We start from the raw sequence: 23,098 nt of genomic DNA, 5'->3' as shown, positions 1-23,098 counted from the left end.
GTGTAGTTAACTCTTGTCCTGAGGGGTTTGTTTGGATTATGGGTTAACCCTAATATGAATGCAGACATTAAACCTGGCTTTTCATGAATGACTGTGGGTCTATAATGTAGTAGTATGCTGCTTATGTACAGCATCATGTGGACGTGCACACGTAGGGCCAATAGTCCCTGACCACAGATTTACTGATCTCCTTTTCCTGTTTACCTTGTTGAATGTGTCTCTAGCCTGACTCAAATGAACTTTTTATATAATTTCTTTTTACCTTACCTGGATTATTCTTATCACATATTACTGAAGACAGTTGGCAGTTGATTCTTTCAGTAGTTTAAGCCTTATATTATCTTCTGTCTGATTTTGATTATCTGATGAGTTTCTACAGTGAAGAGGAGGATGCACGCTGTTTAATAAGGCTCCCTTGGCCCAACTTTCCTCATCTTTAGTGCATAAGTGAAGATGAATTCATTAGAATTTTTGCATAATATTAATTTAAGAAAGAATAACACTTTCAATACTGAAATATTTTTCTTTTGCTGTACTTAAGTGATGTGAAGTATATTCTTATTTGTTTGCTTAGCACACAGTAAGGTGGAACTATAATGAAAAAAAACCAACACCCCAAACCCAAACAAAAACCCACCCCAGAAAACAGTACTGCTGACTTAACAGGTGTTCCAGTAAGTTAAATTGGTAAATGCTGCAGGAAAACTTTCCAAATGGTCGTTGGTGTTACCATTGTTCCACTGCTGAGTGCAATTAAAAATGTGATTTAGAAAGGTAATAGACCAATATTCCTTTAGTAGCTGCATGGGGGGGGGCGGTGGGTGGGGAATTTAAGGACCAAGTAATTTACAGTAAGGCAACCTGAATAGCTCACTGTTAATTTGTGCCCTTCTCTAGACAGATAGGATACCTATATGCAAAATTCTGAGAAAATATTCAGAAGTGTTGTGTTTGTGAATTATGTGTTGAATTATGGTATATAAATAAATATTGCAACATAAGTCTTAATCATACAGTCGGTACTGAAGAAAAACTTTTGAAAAGGAGGCTTAGTATCGAAATGATAATGCTGTATGTGTAACACTCTTTTCAGGGTTCTGGTGGCTTTTTTCCCCACCCCTTGCCTTCATTTAACTCTTAATGGGTTTTAGAGATCAGAGGAGGCTTGGCTAGGGCTCACTAGCAATAACAAATCTGTAAAAAGGTTTGGCAATTAATAGATATGCAAACATATAGAATCCTTTGTATTGTTCCTCCAGAGCATAACACTGGCAATCACCAAAACCAGTGCACTATGTTGTGTTCTGTCAAAAAACCTGTAACATAATTTTATATTAATTTTAATTCAAATCCTTAATATTTTATATAAAATAAAAAATAGAATTTCTTAAAAGTACATGATTAGGGATCTAAGCCTCATTTTTAATAGAATGAAGGCTTGGCAAGTTCACAAGAAGAAAGTTGTGTACTTGTATCAAATTTCTGCAAAATAACATTGTGTCACATTTTTCAGTTTGGTAAGAGTAATATTTTAGAGCTCAAAGGTACTAGAAAGGAACCAGTGTCTAACATAACCTCAGTTTACTAGATAGTACTTGCCCTGATCTTGCTTATCATAGTTTAGCATTTATTGTTTTGTTGAAAATTGAAATTTGAAAAAAAATAATAAAATAATCCTGCAGAGCAACCTAGACGAAATGCAGACAGTGGAGTTGTTTGTGAAATGCAGTTGCATGTGATAGGTAGGCCCTATGTTACCATTTTATGTGGAAAATCTGCATTGCAGAGCCAGTGAGTTGAACTTTTGGAGTTACTTGCAGAACATCTACAAACAAGGAATATTGTTACCTGCTTTTGTCCAGGTAATATCCAGGAGAGCCTTTCACTCACTGCCAAATCTGTGGATAAAGGACCTTAAGCAGCGCCCACAGAGGAGCCCCCAATTCCTCTAGCAGTCTGGACTCCCAGTCTTCCTGCCTGCTAGTAACATACAGCCGCTGGGTGTAGGAGTTTCTGTTCTCAATTCATCACCACGTATAAACATTTAGATGACAGCTTTCTCCCTTCTGTTTTTCTAATTCTCACAATAATGCATATGAGAGGACAGCATGTGATTCTTGGCTTACCATGTAATTTGATAAGAATCTTAGACTTGTTTAAAAATTGCCTTTTTAATCAGCAAAATGCTTCATTTATTTCAGTAAGCATGAAAACATGCGTCAGATTTCTGGAATTAATTTCTTAGATGCCTAAAAGTTACCGAACTTGCAAAACTTGTTGATAGAATTTTACCTAAAAGTCTGAGTCGTCATCAGATACTGGAAGACAGTTACTGCTTACTACTAATTCCTGGTTATATCTGTTATCGTAATCCTGCAGTGTGAAGCCAAGCTTTTGTCATATTGTTCTGATTTGAGGCATGGAGGAAGCATGTGAGTTCCCACCCCCTCTCCACTTTTCCCTCTGGTACTCGGAATTAGGTTTCTGGACTATGTAAGACATCAGTTGAAAGAGGTTTCCTTTTCCATTCTTTTAGTAAATAACATAAGTAACTATCTAATACATGAGATAATAGCATAAATAAATAATATGATAACAGAAGTTACGTATTTTTTGGAAACTTTTTCTCCTTGCCTTTCCTTTTGTGAAGGGGAATTTTGTTCTCTGTGCTTTTTAAATAGCAAGTTAACTGCTGTAGCAAATTCACAGGAATAAGGAAATTCCAAAACAAGGACAAGCTGGGAAAATTAATAATTTAACCTCAGGTCGGTGAGATCTACACAGAATTACAATGAAAAGTTTTTTGCAAAAGCTTTTGTGTTAACCGGTTAAGTTTAAAGTAGCTGTAGATGTGCTTATTCTGCAGTTTTTTCATGACAGACTACACACAGTCTGTCAGTTCAAGTGTCTTGTCGCTTCTGTGCCATCTTCCTCAGGCAGTAAGTAACCTATCTTTTCCACACTTTGTGGATACCCCCTCTACACCGTCCCCCCCACTTCCCATACAGTATCACCACTTAATTTCTCCCTGTGGATAAGCCCTCCTCAGAATTGTTGGCAGTCAAAAGCCTCAAAAGAGCAAGTGTACTAAGGTATACAGTTTGATGCATCAAGCAAAGTTATTTTTCCATTTCTGGAGTGGTTTCCCTTCTCTGTATCTTGATTTAAAGTTCTCTTTCAGTTATAGGACAGACAAATGACAGAAACTTGTGTATACTTGTAAGATAACAAATACAATTTTGATGAAATGGGTTTTTTCTCTACCATACATAAGAGGGAGTAATTGCTACCTGGTAAGTTCTGCTTTTGATTTTTTTTAATTTATTTTTTCTTTCCATGTCCAAACACAAGGTGCCTGTCCACCATTTATCTCTACACTCTCTTGCTAACACCAAAGGGGAAAAAACCTCAAAAAAACCCTGCAAAACCAAAATATTACAAACAAACCCCAAAACAAAACTCAAACCATCTACAAGTCTTGAAATGACTCTGCATTTACAAGGTCTGAATGGTGATGGGGATGAACAAATGCACATATTCAACTCTCAATCCACTGTTTTAAATGACAAGGGAGCGGAGAGGCAGCATAAATCACTAATCTAATTGTGCTGGACCAGCTGTCCAGATATAGCAACTGTGAAATCTGTAGTAGAAACCTGATTAAGTTTTTCAACCACTGTGTCGTCTAACTTAGCTCTATGTGCTTTATCATAGTATCTGGATCCAGTGGCTGCTTTAAGATATTTTAGCTGGTGGGGATAAACCCCGGTGAGAGTTACTGCACAAATGCAGTATACACATCCTCTTCAGTGATGCTGGCTTGGTGCTAGCATGTGTACTCAGAACAGGAGAGGTGTAAGACATGCAGAGATTTACCAACAGCTACAAATTTCTGAAGGGGATGATCCCCACTATCACAAATGCAAGTTTTCCCATGCCAGGATCTATAAAACTGCAGGACAACTGAACAGAGGATATTTCAGGAACAAATGGCATAGTCTTATTTTTAAAAGGACATAATTTTATGTGACGATGCCTGCATTTTAATTCAAAGCATAATAAAGCCTGAACCCTTTGGCTGAGGTCAGGTCTGCCTACTAGTATCTTCTTTTAGGAGTAGTTAAGCATATAAAAAAAAAAACTTCTCTTCCTTAAATGTTTTCTAGTGGTTCAGTACAAGAGTGTTTAACCAGAAATCATAATATGTGGTAACTTGGAAAATTTATGTGACTATCATTTCCCTCATAGCATTTTTCTCCATAGAAGTTAGGAACACAGAATAAAAAGGCATGTATCCTCTGTTCCAGCTTGGAAAACAACTGCTGTAAAATTTCTCATGTAACACTAGGGGCTTGTATTGTAAGTTGTGGGGCTCTGGTTTCCTCTAAGAGTTTTGGTCAGATACCTGTATTAGCTTGAAAAAAAAAAAATTAATTACTGGGGATGGCAAGACCCAGTATTTAGAGAGCAAAATTAATTTATACATTTTGTACTACTAATTATTTAAGCTATAAAAGTGCATGACTTGTCCATTTCAGGACTAGGAACCAGTTTAAAAATACTAAGTAATTCCACTGGGGAGGATATGCGTTATGTAAAGAATAAGCACTTTCATAATATTTCTGCCCTTTTGTCTGTGAAGATACAGATTTTGTTGATAATGTGATGTAGTGTTTGAAATGAGACACAGCGACTTCAGAGACTTGTATTCAGGGCTCTAGAGTTTCTTTCCTTTGGGAATTTGAAGAATTCATTAAATAAATCTGGCCAGGAGAGATTAGAGCACTCTTTTAGCAAGGTACTTAAGTTATATTCATGCTTAATGAGAATAACTGTGCTGGGACCATTGTTTTTTAGTATCTAAATGGGGCCTTAAAAATCCAACCATATTAAAATTACAGTAGAATAAATGGTTAAGGATACTGATGAACAATTTCAAAAAAGCATGTTACTCACACTTCAAATACTTTAACAATCTATTTCTCCCTACCTCTGTTTCTTCTTCATCATCCCTATTATCATTTTGATTGTTTGAAAAGTGTTATAATTCAGTGGTTCAGTTCAGTACTTAAGTAAGTCTTAAACACATTCTTGTTATTTCTAATCCATCAAGAGTACCCAAGAGCTCCTTTATTTTCTTTATAGCAGTCTAATGAGGTCAGAAAGGTCAGAAGAAACTAGCAAGAAGGTCAGAATGGCTTATGCATGGGTCCTTTTCTGTAGGCTGATATTCAGCATGCTGGGAATGGGTCAGGGTATACTGTTTGGATTGTGCAGCGAAATAATGACATGACCAATTTGACAAGTAGTCTTCATTATCCTTTCCCACAGAATGTATTTCCATGACTAGAGCAATTAGCAGGGATTATCTTTGAGAAGAGAAATAAATGGCTTTTAACTGCTTTGTGTGTACTAAAATAATGCTGGATGGCTTAAAGTTTTCCTATCCGAAGAAAATTTTTTGGTAAATTCAAGTGACAGGTTATCACCTTGTGCCAGAAGAAACAGTACTTTCCAATCCACTTACTGCTATTACTTGGGAATAGAATTGTAAAGTTCGTATCAGACTTAAATGTTCAGACTTGTCACTATAATCTTCCCTTTTTTTTTTTACTTTGTTATTAACAATAGTGCAAAATAACTCCTGATTTGATTCTCTTCCTCTAATTATTTTGACTTGTTCAATGAGACAGATTCTAACTGGTGGTCTTGAAGTACACCTTCTACTTTTAATCACTAAGAGCGCAATTATGGGATAAGTAACAATAAGATATTGTTTGAATTTTTTTCATGTGGAGAAGCTAGGCATAGAATAGTTAAACTGTTGGAGGTCTTACAAAATTACTCATTAAGAATGGCTTTCAGGGTTTTAACTGTTTATGGAAACTGATTTCAGGTCTCTGCTGCCTGTCCAATGCTAGCAGTTAGGTTCTCCATTTTAGAATCCAGAGAAAAGTTTTGAAATATAACCAATAATTAAAGTATTAATAACAACTGTATAGTGAGAATAATGGTTGTGTAGCAATTAAGTGCTTGGCAGTTTCTTTGTAATATTTCTCTAATGAGAATGCATGCTATTTGCTAGTTTTTATTCCTGCTGTTGATTTGTACACAATCAGGCTATGGCTTGAGAGTCCTCATTGGTTACGTGCTGTCCAGTAAAAATTCCCTTACGTTGTATTTGACATTTAATGTATACACGAGCCTCTGAATTTTTGGCTTTGTTTTCTGAAGATTTGGCTTTGGCTGACGAGTGGATGTTCGATAGAGAGTTCCGGTGCTCCTTTCACCAGCTAGAGTCACGTTGTTTGTATGCTTAGACTGAACAAAACATTGGATATTTGGACAGGCAGGAATTTTCACTCCAGTTGTGGTTCAGGCTAGTTTTGACTCAGCTGTTAGCTTGTCTGGTATTTTGAGGGTTGGCTTTCCCCACACCCATCCATAGTAGTCGGAGATCATTGGTATATTTTCACCAAATTCTCTGATTTTGTGTAGCAGTAATACATTTCATGTCTTCCATTTTTCGCTAAGCACACGTTGCACTTTGTGAATTTTGCCTCTGAGTTTGCTGGAGGATTTGGATGCAAGGGAATTGCTTTTTATTACTTTTTTTTAATGGATAGAATTATATTCCTAGCGAATGTTGAGAGACCTTGTCACAGTATGGTATTTCTGGCATTCTCATGCATTTACTTTACTCTGCCATTCAGTTACTTGAGGACCCATGCGCTTTATTTTCTGCATAAATACATTAGATACAAATGTATTTTTCCAAGATCTCAAAATAAACATTTCTGTTTCATCTTCCATGACCCATCATCAAAAGTTTACCATATTTCATCTTCTAAAATGTTGGTTTGCCTGTGCCCACTCTGGTTCTTCTATTCCTGTAGTTCTTACTCAGTTTATTTTTGAAAAGGTGCTTTTTTTCCTTCCCCATCTTACAACTTTCTCTACAGTTATATTTTTAGTGGCCTTTTCATTTCCATCTGTACTTTTTCTGACTAATCAAAAAAACTCCAGTTAATTTATGATGTCTATGCTAACAATAGATGTATCCCTCTCTGAGTTTAACTATAAGATCATTTTCCAGTGAGCAGTTTGTCTCTCCTCCAAGATAGTTTACTGAACTCAGCTGTGAAGCAGACTTTTTAGCATTTTCCATCTCAAATATCACTAATTCTGGCCTTACTGAATATTTTCTTACGGTGTTCTCACGTATATCTAACGCTGCTTCAAAGATGTTATTTTAACCTGCTGATGCATCTCTTTGTATCCCCTTCCGTATCACATTTTTTTTACTGTCATAAATGTATATTCTTTGCCTCTGCCTCTTGAAACGGAGGCAAGTTCTTGCTCTTTTCCTCCCTACTTACCTGCCAGCATTCATTAATCTTGGTACCTTCTACAATTTTCAACTCCCATGCTGTTTCTAATGTTTTGGAGCAGTTTCTGAAAATGTATTTCATTGGCTTTTAAATTCTTTTGTAACCCTCATCTCTATCATTATGTGTATAAAATTTTCAGTTGACATGTAGAAATAACTGTTATGAGATGGCAAGTGCTACCTCTTTGTTTTCTCTGCAATCCTGGCTCTTTGAATCCACCTTTGTTACCTGCTTGACTTTTAAGATATTTAGCTTCTAAGGCTATATATATCAGTGAGCCTTTTAAGGCTATATATCAGACTATATTTAGCTTTTAAGGATGTAATGCTGTCATTATTGTAGTATGATAATCTAAGGATAACCACCAGGCAAGGTTTGTGAGGAAATCAGTATTTTTTTAGTTGGATTAGTTAGAAAAATAGTCAGGCTTTTGTGTGTATGACCCCTTTCTTATGTCCTCAAAAGGTTCAGTTTTCCTAGTCATCTCAGCTTGTCTACATAACGATACTGCTTTTCTTTGCAAACTCTGCCTCTGTCATTGCTTGACACGCTGAAAGTCACAACAAGGCTGGCAATTGTTGATCTGGGTCTGTTCCAGTATGATTATGAATGTAATTTTTTTTAAGAGCTGTTTGCAACTGCTGGAAGAGAGTAGGATCATCAGCACAGAGTATGCACCAATTTGCTGGTTTAAGTATGTTGCAAGCTAAATATGACAACTTTTCAGGGATTCTCACAGTACTGGAGATAATAAGAAAACTCCAGGATACACAATGTGAAGTTATGAACTCATCGCCATTGTAAATGACATGAAATATGTTTTCTGCATTTAAACGGGGCCACTCCTGTCTCTCAGTCCAAGACGTCCAGGTCAGTGAGAATGTCCTTTGCTCTAGAAAAGTAGAACAGTTGGCCCTTCAGTTGCTTTTCAGTCACAAAACTGGTGAGTTCCTCTATGAGCTTGGAGCTGTTGATCTGGTAGAAGTCTGTTAACAGCAAATGACAGCTGGTGCTGTCAGCCTGCACCTTGGCTGTAACCTGGAAGGTCAAAATAGGCACATTGACTGCACTCTCTCTAAATATCTCACTAGTGTTATCTCCATTTATTATAGCAGAAATAAACAGGGTCCTCATGTTCCTAAAAGGAAGAATATTGTGACAGAGACAATACTATCCTCAGTGCTTAAAGATGTCAAGCCAAAGGGATAATTCTTGTTGAGAAACCACATTCAATGCAGGGATGCCAAGAAATCACACTGATGTAGTAATCACTTCTTTTCTGCAACATAGGGAACTGTGAGATGACCTAACTTCGTATCAGGTGAGATCAGTGGTCCCTACAGTCCAAGTTTTGTCTGCGTCATAAATTGGTGAGCCTTATTCAAAGTATTTGAATATAAGCCTGATTGGAAGTCTTGCTTATTTTTTTTTAATATAATCACTGGAAAAGATGTTGAATAGTGATTTTTAAAAAGAAAAAAACCCAACAAACAAGAACTTTCCCTCCACTGAAAGTGCACCAACACAAAAGGCTGAAAAACCTGCAGTGTTTAGGGACTGTAGCCTGACAAACTCAACCCACGGCTATTGTACTTCAGTCAGGGTGATAAGTGTATCTACTCAATACTGTGAACAAGAATCTGTCTGGAACCTTAAGTTCTGCAGCTGGTAGGTAGCAAGCAGTTTAATTAGAAAAAAAATAAATCATGAAGGTTTCTGAAACGCTGAAATCTTGAAAGACATTTGGGCTATAAAAATGCTTTAGTGAAAGTCTTTATTTAGTCCTGATGCCTTTTAGGTAGAACTCTTAGGTAAAACAGTCACTTGATGACCACTTCTACAAAAGAACTTCCAGACTTGAGCACGTTGCAGAAATGTTGATCTTTGCACAGTTTCAGGGCATGTGACTACTGCAGTTATCCTTTGTGCTCTCGGAAAGTTAGACTGAAAGCACAGTGTGTCTTTGAACACCAGTTGAAAACTGTGCAATCAAATTGTAAATCAGCAGTCCATTTTGATCGTTGAAGTCATGATTTATACCAGTGCATCCTAGAACTGTCCACTGATTGGCTAATATGACTGTGGTTATTTAAATATTGCTAATTAATCATTTTCCTATATGAAAGAAATGGCAGTCAGCGCTCCTTAGCATATTTCTGAAGTGGAGTGGCTTTGTGAAGTTTTAGAACATTAGAATGACATAGTAAAAAGTTTGCTGTTAGAGTACAGTGCTTCAGGTTTTAACTTGATGAAAATCTTGCATATATGCTATGAAATTTATTTTGGGTTCTAAAATATACGATAGGATTTCTCATTTAATTTCTTTAACGCTGATTTTGGGTGAATTGAAACCATTACCATGTTTTTAGGCTATGAGGAGGGGAACTTCCTGCAAAACACTTTTACTTTCTTAACGTAGTCTGCTGTTATGGAACACATGGGGGAAAAATATGTTGTGTTCTGCTGGTAGAGAACACTCAACATAAGCAATAAAATTCTCAGTGTTGTGCTGATGTTGTTAGTGAAGCTGGTACACAAAGAAAGAAGTAAATAAAAATTATTTTCAAGCTCTACTGGATACATATAAGGGAAAGAAATCAATGTTGACCAAATGGAAATAGAATTATTAAAGGAGAATCAGTTTCTAGGCTTTAAAGCTTATTCGAAACAGTGAAAAGTTACCATACAACTTAGATTTCAGTGTCCTTTCAAGCTTTAAATGACAGATCTAAGGTGGCATGTGGGATATACAAAGGTGAGAAGAAGTGTTGCAGCAGATTCACTTCTTGTGGAATGAGATCCTAAACCGATATTTAGCAATTCAAGGCAGACACCGTATTTTAGAATTTAGATATCTTCTTGTCTATAAGAATAAAAGTCCACTATTCTAAGTAGTGCATTGAAAATGTATTGTAAGTTGGGATGCTTTATAAACCAACTGCTATAAAATGTAAAAAAAATTGTTTATGTTGCTGCGTAGATCTGTCTGGATGTCAACTGTATTTTTATGTCTGTCTCTGCTTGAATTAAAATACTTGTGTTTATGCTAGACAGGAACAAATTCAAAGATGGTAACAAAGAAAGATTCATCTTCCAGTGGAAGATGAAAACTAACCGCTTTGTCTGTTCCACTGTGTAAATTGTGAAAGCAAGGAATGAGGCAATGCTGCTGGTTGTAGTGGTGCTTTAGAAAGTTCAGTTGACAGCAAGTCCAGTAAGAAAAGATGGTCTGCTTCCTCCTGGCCGGCTTTTAGTCCTGCTTCAACTGCGTTGACTCAGTAAACAACTTTTTGGTTTACTGTGGTATAAGGGGGGACTAGAAGAACCAAATAGTTGGAGAAAAAGAGAAATTAAAAATACTAGCTAAAATACATGCTTGCTTCAAATATCTCTTAATTTTACTTGTTTTTAAGCTTTCTGCTTGTTAACAGCCAAGTGAAATTTGTAAGTTGGAAAGTGGAACTGTGAGAAAAGTGTGCTTAGTAACCAGGCAAGAGAAAAGGGATGGAGTAGGGAGTCAGTTAATTAAAAACAAAAAAGCACCTTTGTTTCTTCTGTTTATGTCTTGCAATTTCTAACCACACCAGGCATAGCTCTGTGTAGTGTTGAATTACTCCCTGGCACGGATCATGTTGCTATGTCTGAGCTGTCATGGAAACTGGCTGGAGCAAAGCTGGCTTATGAAGCACATACAAGACGGCACAGGCAATCTCTCAAAGTATCTGCCCTCTTCTGTCTTTTTTTTTTTTTTAACAAGATAACAAGGAGTTTGGTCTTTAAAATAGAACTTATTTTATTTTATTGGAGAAACTCCATGCTCTGGTGTTTTGGGCCTTGCATAAGGCCAGTGATGGCTCTATTGAGCGTTACAGCAACACAAAATTAATTGCTTTCATTATTCACGTCATCTAATGCAACAGCAGTCAAGAGATTCTTTTGCTGCTTGCTATACACCTCTCAGTACGGTAATTTATGTGCCAAAGTTAATATGTTCTTTGGTTTTGGTAGTTAACCAGTAGTTTTGAGAAATGTTACAAAAAGAGAAAAAACCCCTGTACATTTACTGCAGAGGAGTACTTTTGTTTGTGTACAGTAACTCTTCTCTAATGCATAGTACCATTCAGTGGTATTTTCTGAAAAGAAGTGCACTTTCCTCTGAGATATCACCCCTCTGAAAAGGTTTGTTTTATCTTAGAAAAATGCATGTATTGTAAGATGTAGCAAAAATGTATCAATAAAAAAGAGGTTGTTTTCAAGAGCTGTTGTGCTAAAAATCATTAGGAAGTGGTATGGTGTTGTGTATACCTAATGGTATTTATAAAAAGAATTCACTGTTACTCTGGTTGTTTTGCACCACATGATTTAGGAAGTTGCTTTTGGTCAAGAGTCAAAAAGAAAGGAAACTACATATGGTGTCCTTCAAATTGACATGACAGGATAAATGTGCCAGAAGTCAGAGTGAAGGGTGGCACTGGCAGCCTTACATTGTCATGCTAGGGTTCACTGTATAAAGTTTGGAGATGAGATTGCTAAGGTGCCAGAAATCAGAACAGCTTCTCACAGGCCTGTCCTTCAGTTATAAGCAGCTTTCTCCATCCCATCTGTTGAGCTGAGGATGTCGTCTTACCTTTCAAATAGATTTGGTCTGTTTCGCTGGCTAGACTCTTACTCAAAATGTGGTTGTGCTTCTTCATTGAAAATGTCATTTAGGAATGACTAAGTTTTTCATATTTGTGTAATTCAGGAACCCAAAGTATGTTATTCTTTCTGGCAGGCTGTTGATGAAATGACCAGGCCCCAGAGTTTGGAACTGACTAGTTAATGTGGTGCTACTTGAAGACAGTTTAGCTGTGGCTGTGATGTTTCCAGAGAAAGCAAGACATTTGGAGCCAGGGTGAGGAAGTTTATTTGATTAAACTATATTTGGTCTGGAAAGAAATATATTTAATTTATAGTTAAGATTATTCTCCCCCGGTGTTACTGACAGTAACTTCAGATGGAGAGCTTTAATTAACATTACACGACTTTCTCTCATAGATGTGCATTCCTAATTCTGTAGAACTAGTTCTGTAATGGTAGAGTTCCATGGGAAGCTTGCAGCTATGCCTCATCCTAGCTCAACTTAGAGGAGTTTGTGTGGGCAAGTTTTATATATCTTACCAAAGGAGCGATTACAAACCATCTACTTCCAAACCTGAAAGCCAATGCTGAGACCATTGGAGTTGCTGCTGCTGTTGTTTTTAAGAGCTGGAGTAGAGTACGTATGGCATGCTGAACATGTTTCATAAATCCTGGACTTCAGATCTTTTTTGCTCTAAACTTCAAAAGAGAGTTTCGGCAGTTCTTTTTCTCAGCTGGTGTGGAAGTTGTTGCATTTCTGGTGTACATAGAGAAACAGGAGCTCTTGCATTTTATTGCAAGGTACAGGATTCAGCCCTGTAGAGTAACAAGGCATTGAGCACAAGTTGCTCCTTTTGTTCCATGACATTGAACGGTGCTGTCCCAATAATTGTTTTGATTCATATATGATTCATCCAACTGTGATACAGGATACTGAGCAGCAGATTAAACTCAATACCTAACAAAATAATTTAGTTGTATAAGGTGGAAACAATTTGAAGTTCAAATTGTAGGCTTAGTCTGTTTTGTGATATATGGCTGGTTTGGGGTGGTGATTGTGGGTTTACTTTTTTTTTAATTCTGTGCAAGCTCTGTATTTCAGTGCACATAACCTGTGTGAAAGTACTCAAGTTTAAATGCATATAGGGTAGAATAAACAAGGTTTTACATAATTATTCCTTATTAATGATGGAGATGATTCAGAGTTTGAATTTCCTTAGCAGTGCCCTTTTGCCGTAGCTTCTGTGGGAATGGGAAACCATAAGAATGTTCCTGTGAATTGCTTTTCCTACAAAGCAGATGTGGGATCTGACAGTTTACCCTTATTTACAATTTTATCAGTAGGTTCTTGATTCTGTTTCCATTTGGATTCACAAGGAGCCTTTTATTAGCGAAGAGCGTGCCCTTGCTTACTTCAAGTCCCGTGGGAGACAATAGGTGAAAGAGACTGCTAAGTATTTGCATATCATTCTCCCACTATTGTTTCAGAGAAGTGAATTCAGATTTTCCTGAAGAAGTCCTGTCTGTTGCAGGAGGGGTGCCAGGAAGTATAGTGTCACTTGGAGCTCTTCCTACTATGGAGTGACAAGGGATGTCTGGGTTCTGGCTACTGTGAAACTCTTGGGTGATGTAACTCCTTTCATGGTGGCAAAAAGGCACTTCCTCAATAGTATGGGCAGAAATTCAGCAAAATGGCTCTGACAAATACTTCCTCCTATTTAGTAAACCTGTAAGAAGAGAGTATGGGATAGAATAAAATTTAGCAACCTAAAAATGTCAAGTTAGAATTAGGAAATCCCAAATTCCACTATGAAGAATTGAAGCTTCCCTCCTCCCCTCTGCTCCCAACCTTGAAGAACTGATTAACTGAGGCTGCCTTTTTGTACAGCACGAAGACTGCTTGCTGCTTATTGTCTCCTGCAGAAACAGCACTTTCCTGCTAACTGGTTTAACTGTATCATGTCCTTGAACATATTTTCCTCCAACATCCTTTCAGGATTTGAGAAGTGCTCTATAGTATATATAATGACAGTCAGAAAATGTGACAACAGTACTCTTTTCCTGATCAGTTTTTGTTCTTTCCATCTGTCAAACATTTGAATTTTCTTTTTTTTTTCCCCCTAGTTCTACTGCAGCAAAAATGCCTGCCTTTTGTTTATGTCTTCCTACACTGACATCATGACATCATCAATGATATTGCCAGGGGAAAAAAATATGCATAGCTGTAGCTAAGCCAGCTGTTCGTTAGCAACCCATCTAGTCTGCTTTAGTTTCTTCTCATTAATGTATACACAGTAGTGTTTCCTGCTTAAGACATGTAGAAGGTTCTCAGCCACGAACCATCTGCTCGGTCCGTGTCTTTGGGTGGATAAAAATGGTGGCACTTTAAAATACACTCATTCTTGATACTGGAATTTTTATTAAACAAAATGAATGTGAGACTCTAGAAGATACTCATCACTGGATTTAGTTGTGGGTAATTCTGAATCCTTTACTACAATTCTTCTCTAATTCAGTGTAATCAGACTGCATATCAACTGTTAGAAAATCTTAGTAATACACGATGATCAAGATGCCAAGAACAATAAAGAAATGGGGAGTTTTGTCAGTGATTTGCATGACGACACACTAAAGTGCGTGAATCTGTGTTCGTCACGCTTGTCCCTTCTTCCATGCAAATCAGTGGCAAAACATCCTCTGACTTCCACAGGACCAGAATAATGCTAACAATGAGCAACAAGCGGTCATTTATTCTAATGAGGGAGATCTTAAATAGAATAAGTAGGTATTTTGTTTGTGCAGTGTTAATGAGAAAGCATTTTCTTTTTGCCATGTTATATTTTCAAAGTGCTATGAATTGTTCCAGAGATAACTGACTATTTCATAGAATAGTTGCATCTTTGCAATGTTAATATTATGGTTAATTATGTGTTCAGTACCAGTTTTCAGGGGGGAGAAGAAATGTTCATTTATCATCACTAGCTGTATGTTAAGAGTTTTAAATTAGAATATTCTGGGAATTCAGTCTGCAGTAGGAGTTAAGCTATTTACAAATATTGCAAAATGGATCCCCGATACTGAAAATGTATCAGTGAAAATAGTCATTAAATATTTGTCTTTTTATGTAAGTGCTTTTGTAACTTTGGAGATATTTTTGTATAAAATGCTTAGGTAAATATTAAGCTTTTAGCCAATATAAAATGTTACTTAAATTTGGAATTTTGGGTTTAAAAAAAACAAAACAAACAAACCCAAACCAAACAAACTACACCCCCCAAGTCCGCCCCCAAACCAAAAAACCCAACAAAACAAACCACAACCCAAACATCTGAGTATCAGCAGCTATTATCAAGAAGAGATTAGACTTCATTGTACTATATAATTTGTTATTTGGATTTGAGACTAATCCTTGCTCAAATGGCCAATTCTTATTTACCTGAGTAGTCTCACTGAAACCAGCAAAACTAATTTTATGACCGAAGATTACAGGATAATGCCCTTGACTGATGAGACAAATTTAAATCAAGGGGCTGCTATTTAGGAACAATTTTTCTTCAGAAGCTCGTCCTCTACGTAAAGGATAAACACTGGTAGATTAAGTGTTGGCAAAATATTACCTCATCAGAATATTAATTTTGGTGTGCACTGTGTGTGGAGCGATGCAGACAATGCACGGGTTTTGCCACTCCCCGCAAGGAAAAAAGAAATTTAACAACTCTCTTGAATTTCTATTTGAGCATGTGTTACGATGGGAGGAGGAATAATAATAATAAGGGGGGGGGGGGGGGGGAAGTTGAGGGGATTTCTGTAATGACTGCTGTCTTAATGAGCTGAAAAAGCTTTTGAATTTGTTATTCCTTCCTCATAGCAGACCTCAGCTGATAAAAATATCCATAGCGGGTGAAATCAGTGGCATGCCTGGCTTTCTCAGACAAAACTCCCATGTGATCACACAGGCAGCCTCAGTGAGCCTGAAGCTGCTCAGCAAGCAGTAGGTAATGAGTCTTTGTGCAGAGTGAAGCTCTTGTGGCTGAACAATAAAGCATATGGTACCAGCAATAAAGCACAGTGCTGGGAAATTTAAGAAGATCCTCCTGGAACTAGGAAGACAGTGAATATGTCAAATGTTATAAAATGATGATCAATCTGGTTTGGTTCCTAATTAATAAAAACAGTGCATGGATTGGAAAAACAACAGTTTGAACAGGTCAGTTGTTTTATAGATTCTTCACACACCAGTATTTTAAATATAAGTGGGGGTTTTGCTATTTCCTTATTATTAGTAAAGCCAGGGTTTGGGGTTTTTTTGCATTTTTGTAAGGTGGGATTGGAAGGATGCACATCAGTGTGGTACCAAGGTAAATAGTGTAAGTTCTGTGATCAGATTCATTGTAAAAATGTTTTTACTATTATTCTTACGCAATTCAAACTTCAATTGTGCATGAAAAACTGAATAGCAAGTGAAATTAAATTTATGCTAGATGGATCATTTACCAATATCATAAAATATTTAGTAACAACAATCTATTATTCTGCTATGTATTTGAGACTAATCCTTTCTCAGTAGGAAATTTATAGTGTCTGTGTTTGGTTAAAAATAATATAACATTTGAGCGTATCTAACAGTGCACTTAAATTTGCCTTTTTTTCTCTCCATGTATTTCTTGAATAATTTTGAAAGTGGTGTTTTTATTTTTAATGCAATTGTATACACAGAAATGATACATTGTAACCCTCTGCATTTCACTCTAATATTAATGCAAGATGTGTTGTTATTTTTCAAGCAAGTATTTGTTTCTTATAATAGTTCGTAGTTAATTATACATAATATTTTTTGAAAACTGCCCCCAAAGATTTTAGTGGCCTGTTTGTCTTACAGAGGATAGACAATTTCTCTGTCATATCACATCACATAGAAATTAACTGTGTAAAAGTTTTTATCCATAAAGCTCTTTGTAGCAGTCTTTTTCTTTCTTCTCTAGTGCTAGATATGCCGGTAGTGCCTCAAAGAAATAAATCTGTAGATTTTTGGAGAATATATCAGCAGCAGGGAGGCTGAGCACCTTGAAAAGCAGTTGGGGAAATAAAGGAAAAATAAAATGTAGAGAACATGATGTCATTTTCATGTGAACTTGGGCTTTCAACTGAGCACTGTTCTTTACAAATACCAGTTTAAATAGTGTAAGAACATGTATTTTGTTCCTGAGTAAATATGGGTAATAAATCTGAGTACAGCCCTGGGCACTGGGCGCATGTTTGGGTGAATTACCCGTAACTATTATGAATGCTAATAAGCAGGCACTACGCACCATTTGTACAGATGCGCTTGCATTATATTTGTACAGTTTTGCTATTGTGTCTGTGCGTGATGCTAATTCACGTGGGTGAGTTGAAACAAGCTGTGCATAAATTAGACCCCCGGCTTTCCCCCCGAACTGCCTGCCTCCTTTAATTAAAAAAAAAAAAGGGGGGGGGGGGGGGGACGGGTAAGGAAGCCCGGGCTTTGGCTGCAGAGCCGAGGGGGCTGTGGGTCTCCTTGGAAACCGCCGCGGTGGGCTGGCTCTCGCCCGTGTTCAGGCGGGTGGGGGCGGGAGAAGCGGGTGCTGCCGCCTAGCCCCGGGGTGGGCCCGCGGCCCCCGTGGCGGCCCCGGCCGTGCTGCGGGGTGGGGAGCGAGAGGTGCGGTCGCCCCTGCGGGCCGCCGTCCTGGCGGGCTGGGCCCGGCGTGCCGTGCGGCGTGGGCGGGCCCATGTAAATGAGGAGGCGGCTCCCGCGCCATGGCGGGCGCGGCGGGCCCGGGCGCTGCGGCGCGGTGGGGGCTGTTCCACCGCCCGCGGCCGGCGCTGCCTCCAGGTACGGGGATGGGGGGGCGGGGGCGGCCGGGGTGCGCGGCACATGGCGGTGGCCCGGCGGAAATCCACTTGCTTTGTTGTTCCTCGGCTGAAACGGTGCAAGATTGCGGAACGCCGGGTTTCGGACCTTGCTCTTTCTTCTCGGGATCTCCCGGGGAGCGGTGCGGACCCGCGGCCTGCTGCAGGCTGTGCAAAGCAAGAGCTACCCTTCCAACTACCTGCGTGTGGCTCTTTTTTGGCAGGGGGCTGTTTAGCTCACGCTTTTTTAGATTCAGAAATTTGGTGTGTCTTTAAGCGCAACATTTTCCAGTTACAACTATTACTGAAACGCAAATGAAGGATTTGCTTTGCAAACACTGTGTTAAAGCGTTTATCCTGTAAAAAGTAATTCTATATAAAAAAAACACATATAGCTTGACATCTCTCTGAAAACAGGCTTGTTCATTTGTTTTAGACAATAGACGCGTTAAAGTATTTGTTTCATTATACTTCTCATATGCACCTAGCAATTCATTTGACAGAGAACACTGGTAAAATTGTAGTAACACCTGCAGTATTTACCATCAGATTGGATGAGATACACTGAATGCATCACTCTGCCAATTTAAATAGAGAAAATCAGCATATAGTAATGCAATTATCGTATAACTACTATATTTGTCTAAAATGAGTACAGTTGACTTTAAGTTTAGATTTATGAGGTAGTTAGGTACTTATGGTAAGTACGTACATGGATAAAGTTAACAATGTGCACTAAAATAACAATATGAACATCCCCATGGAACAGCATTCCCACTGTTACAATGGAATCACAACTTTGAAATATACCTGCCTTTTCTATGCATGCACACAGGAAACAAAACACCAAACGTTTTTCCTGTGGATCACGCGCTTCATGTTCTAAAGCTCTCCCAGTATAAAGTTAATGAAAGAACTTTAAAGGAAGAAATCCAAAGAATTCCCAGAGTAAACAGGTGCGCTGTATTGCTGCCAAGTTATGGTAATTCTGAGATACACTTTTTTCCCCCCATCTAAATTCCATTGAAACTATGGTTTCTGTAAACATTTTGTGCTGCACTTTGAATGCTTGATGTTGAACTCCTTTAAGCATCATAAATAGAACCAAATCTTTCTGCATGCATCAGATGTTTTGGAGACAACTTCCTGTGTTACTGAAGTTCAGTGTTAATTTACTTCTAGATCTGAGAAGCCCGAGTTTGGCATGTCATGTTTTGGTTTGAGCATGCGCGATGTTTATTGTGTATCTTAGATTTTTGGTCTCACTTGTTTATTGGAAAGATGAGTTTACTTTTGTTGAAAACCACGTTGATTTGGACAGATGCAATAGTTGAATAATAAAGTTGAAGTTCAGTATTAAATGAAGACATATAAGTCATAGTTTAGAGTACCTAATGGCAAATGTTTGGAAATGCATTCCAAAGCTTAAATATTTTCCCTGAAATAGCAACAGATGATTCTGCTATCTAAAACTCTTATTTGCTCTTGAAAGATACTTCTAATAACTAAACTATAGGGTTTTCCGCCCCCCCCCAAGCAAGCAGATGAAAGATAATGCTGAAGCGAGGCAGGTATAATCTGTTGCAAGATTGGTAGAGCTGTCTGAAAGTTAAGTTTACATGTAGGCTGTCAATATCTGTCTTTGTCCTTGCTCTGAACCAGCTATGATGCTGAGAAAAACTGGATTATAAATGTGCTATTCCCTCAGTGAAACATCACCAAACACCATCACATCTTTAAAATGTTGATGCCATTTGAAGTCCTACCAGTGAGTTTTGATCACTTTTGCTTCATTGGTCTTTTGTAGGGTTTTTTTTGACCCTGAAAAGGAGATTGAATGTAGATAAAAGACAGATATGACTCATCTACAAATGCACACAAGCCAAAAATATTTACTAGGTTAAAACAATACTGGGATAAATAGCATGACTTTAATTTCTCCATCTTCCACAAATATGGATACAGTATTCTAATGAAACCTGTGATAAATGGGAGTTGTGAATAACCGCTAACAAAAAAAAAAAAAAATCTGGAAAATTCTGGGCTTTTTCCTCTTTCAGGTTTACATATAATTGTCTCTAACAACATCCCTTCCTCTAGTCTTATCCCTCACCCTCCAAAAAAGTTTGCATTTCTAGGACCTTTGCTTCAGTTCACCATCGCTTTATATCTTTTTTTCTGCAATGAAACAGGGAAAATGGGAAAAGGAATATAAATGTGTATCACCATAAAAATTTGGTGGAAAATCTGCTTAATAAGTATGTTGTCTAAAAGCAAAATTAGGGATAAAAGGAAGAGGAGCTGCTTGAATTTTTCAGGGTTTTGTATGTTTAAATGCAAAAATATAAGCAAGGATTCTTCTTAAAACTTAACATCGAAATGCATTGGACCACTTGTTTTTAGGCTTTCTGATGAAAAGATAGATGGCTTTTGGTTACTACTTCATAAATCATTTCCTGAAATATTTAACTTGATGTCCTAATTCAGTTTGGGGCCAGTTAGTATCCTGCTCTTTCATAAGCAATAGGGATTTACATATTTATTTTACTATCTAGTGCAAAGTAGGAAGTATGGGCTACACAGTACGGAGCCTGACCCTCATCAGTCTTTCTGAGGGGTGTGGGCAGGAACTGGAACATCATTTACTGATTGTAGCTTCACTGTCCTGTGTGGTCCTTGGATTTTGATGAGGAAACGCAATCAAGTGATACTGTTATGTAGGGTAAGGCTGCAGAGTAAATAAGCCTCTGTGGTAATTGTAGCTTTCATTGACATGCTGCCCCTTTGAGGGCAGCGAGAGGAATTTGGGGTTGTGTTACGTTTATTTGTTTCATACTGGTAAATCATTTCTGTGCGTGCTTATAAATAAATTGTGTTTTTCACCTGTGCTGCAAATCAGGATAAATTGGTCTGAGCTGAGCACTATGCTGCTGCAGCTATTCTGGTGTCAGTACCTCAGCTAGCTGGTCCAGAGCTGGCCTGGGAATCTTTAGCACCCTGCCATAAAAGTGCTGTCTGCTGAAAGCAGCAGGAACTGCTGAAGACCTGCTGTGGTGTCTCTGCAACTGGCGTCACACAACCATGCGAGCTGTGGAAGGAAAGGCTGATGGACCAGCACCAGCGCTTACGTTTCCCTGCTGGGGTTCACAGCTGAGGGAAGAGGGCTGCTTTTCCAAACTCATCTCCTTGGGCTGCCTGTGAGTGGGGGCCAGGGCTCATCCAGGCCAGTGGGCATCTCCCCCCTGAGGAGCAGCTGGGTGGTACTTCTGGGAGGGTGAAATAGGCTGATATTGCAGTGACTTCAGGAGGAGATTGTGGTTTTTTTGAATAGGGATCTGAATTTGATAATGAACTTCTCAGTGATTTTAAAATCTGTACTTTATTATAAATGAACAAAGTCTCCTTTTAATAGAGCATGAATATGTTAAAAAAGTAAGCTGGATTGCAGATGTTTTCAGTTGTACTTCCTAAGCAATAGCAATCTCTAGTAAATGCTATTTGTGTGGGGATGAAAGGCTAAACCAAAAAAATATTGAAAGCCACAAAATGTATGTATTCATTGTTTTTAGTGTGGATAACAAATGCTAGCATTGCTTACTTCCAACATGAACTGTGACAGCTAAGCAGGCTATTCTCAAGCAAACATTTCTGCCTGGAAGTATTTTATGGGGGGCACACCCCATGACTCTGGGGGACTTGAAGTGCTTGCAGAGCTGCCATTGTTCTGCTCTCTTGCAGTACCAGAGTCTTTATTGAACCATTTGCTTTCAGAGTAGCTCAAGGTTTAACTTTGTAGCTTTCAATTAAGTCACTCAGTTATTTACCATTATGCCCTCCTCACCCACTCTTACTTCTAAACAAGCATGTTTTAACAATGAAATGGAAAAGTGAAAGTTGCAGAACGTTAACCTCCTCATCTCAGTTCCCCTGGAAAAGACAGAATAATCAGAGATTTGATAAAGCAAACTATCATAAAATATATCAAATAAAAATACCTTGGGTTGAAAGCATAAGCCACATACCTTCACAGCAGTGCTTTTCGGGAGAGTGTCGGGCAGATAATTAATTTCGTCCCAGCAGAGTCCTCTGGCTGAGATGTCATTGAATGGTCATAAGGTGCTTACAAGTCAAGCAATGCTATGGGAATGGGCTAGCCGCTTAGTTTCTATTCATCACTGTCTCGGTGACAAGAGTGCCTTGGGAATTGGATGGGTACATACTTGTTATTAGATCTGCAGTTCTTCTGTCAGCCTTCTGGAACAGTTTCAGCTTTGAATTATAAAGTGAACTGAAAGGAATTTTTAGACATGTTTATTATGATGCCAAATCACTACAGCCATAAACTCTAGATTGTCTTTAGTATTACAAAAATGTTAAGAGAGTCAATGTTCAATTTTAACACAATTGGGATCTAATTTTAGGTCAGTCTTACTGTGGTCTGTAACTTTACACATTCATGTTGTGGTAACACCATAAACCCTTCCTCCGTGTGCCTTTGTGTTGAGTATACAAAGGTACACACGCACAGGTGAGTAAGGACCTATGTGTCATTTTTGCTAGCCAAAAGTATGAAGTTAATAATTGGAAAGATTGGCTGTAATTGAATACATGCTTTAAAAATCCTACCTTTTTTGGAGTGGTCGTTATTAAAATTACTGAGAATTTATTGATTACGCATGTTTTGTCTCTCTATAAAAATCATCTCATTCTGTGATGCTGTGGTCACTAAATTTGGGAATTTGAAATCTTTGTGTAGCTGATCTTTTTGACTGATTTCTTAAGGAAATTAGGCTTATGCAGTTATGCTTTCTCTATGCCTATCATATTGCCCAATATGTTTATCATATTTTCCTTATTAGTTTTTTTAACCCGTTACCTCATTTCAGCTGAGCTTGAATGAGAAGTAGTAGATCTTCTTCAGGTGTTGTGCGAATAGGTAGTGAGATGGAAAAGAGAGACACTATTAGTTCACATCAGTGAAAAGAAATTTGCACTATGACTAAATCCCTGATTATCGAAGTAACCACATAGAGGAATGCATTAAACACTGCAACCCTAGGGAAGAGCATCAGTGAAGCAACCCCCCTACTGTGCCTCAGGTAATCCATCCGGACGGGGCAACTCCACAAAGAATCAAGTTCCGTTCATTTCTCAGATTTTTTTTTTTTTTGTAAACTTGAAATTAAATTGTACTTGTATTTTCTAACTGATAACTAAAT

At 38.0% G+C, this 23,098-nt stretch overlaps 1 protein-coding gene across 14 annotated transcripts in view; it reads left to right on the top strand.

Annotated features, from left to right (window-relative positions):
* The window catches only part of CSRNP3 (cysteine and serine rich nuclear protein 3), a 106,315-nt gene that overhangs the window by 47,027 nt on the left and 36,190 nt on the right, over positions 1–23,098 (top strand). The window contains exon 1 of one of the 14 annotated variants that reach the window (XM_075756780.1): positions 15,981–16,218. The exons of 12 other annotated variants lie outside the window; for them this stretch is intronic. Coding sequence is in view for 1 of the 2 variants with exons in the window: in XM_075756770.1 (XP_075612885.1) it covers positions 17,787–17,862 (76 nt within the window). In the remaining variant the exon portion in view is untranslated. Of the gene's footprint in view, positions 1–15,980; positions 16,219–17,778; positions 17,863–23,098 lie in introns of those variants that run through there. One more of the 14 variants, XM_075756770.1, reaches the window with a different exon arrangement.

Source organism: Balearica regulorum, chromosome 6 (assembly GCF_011004875.1).
Source record: "Balearica regulorum gibbericeps isolate bBalReg1 chromosome 6, bBalReg1.pri, whole genome shotgun sequence".
NCBI classification, from domain to species: Eukaryota; Metazoa; Chordata; class Aves; order Gruiformes; family Gruidae; genus Balearica; species Balearica regulorum.
This window is presented reverse-complemented; position numbering and strand designations above follow the sequence as displayed.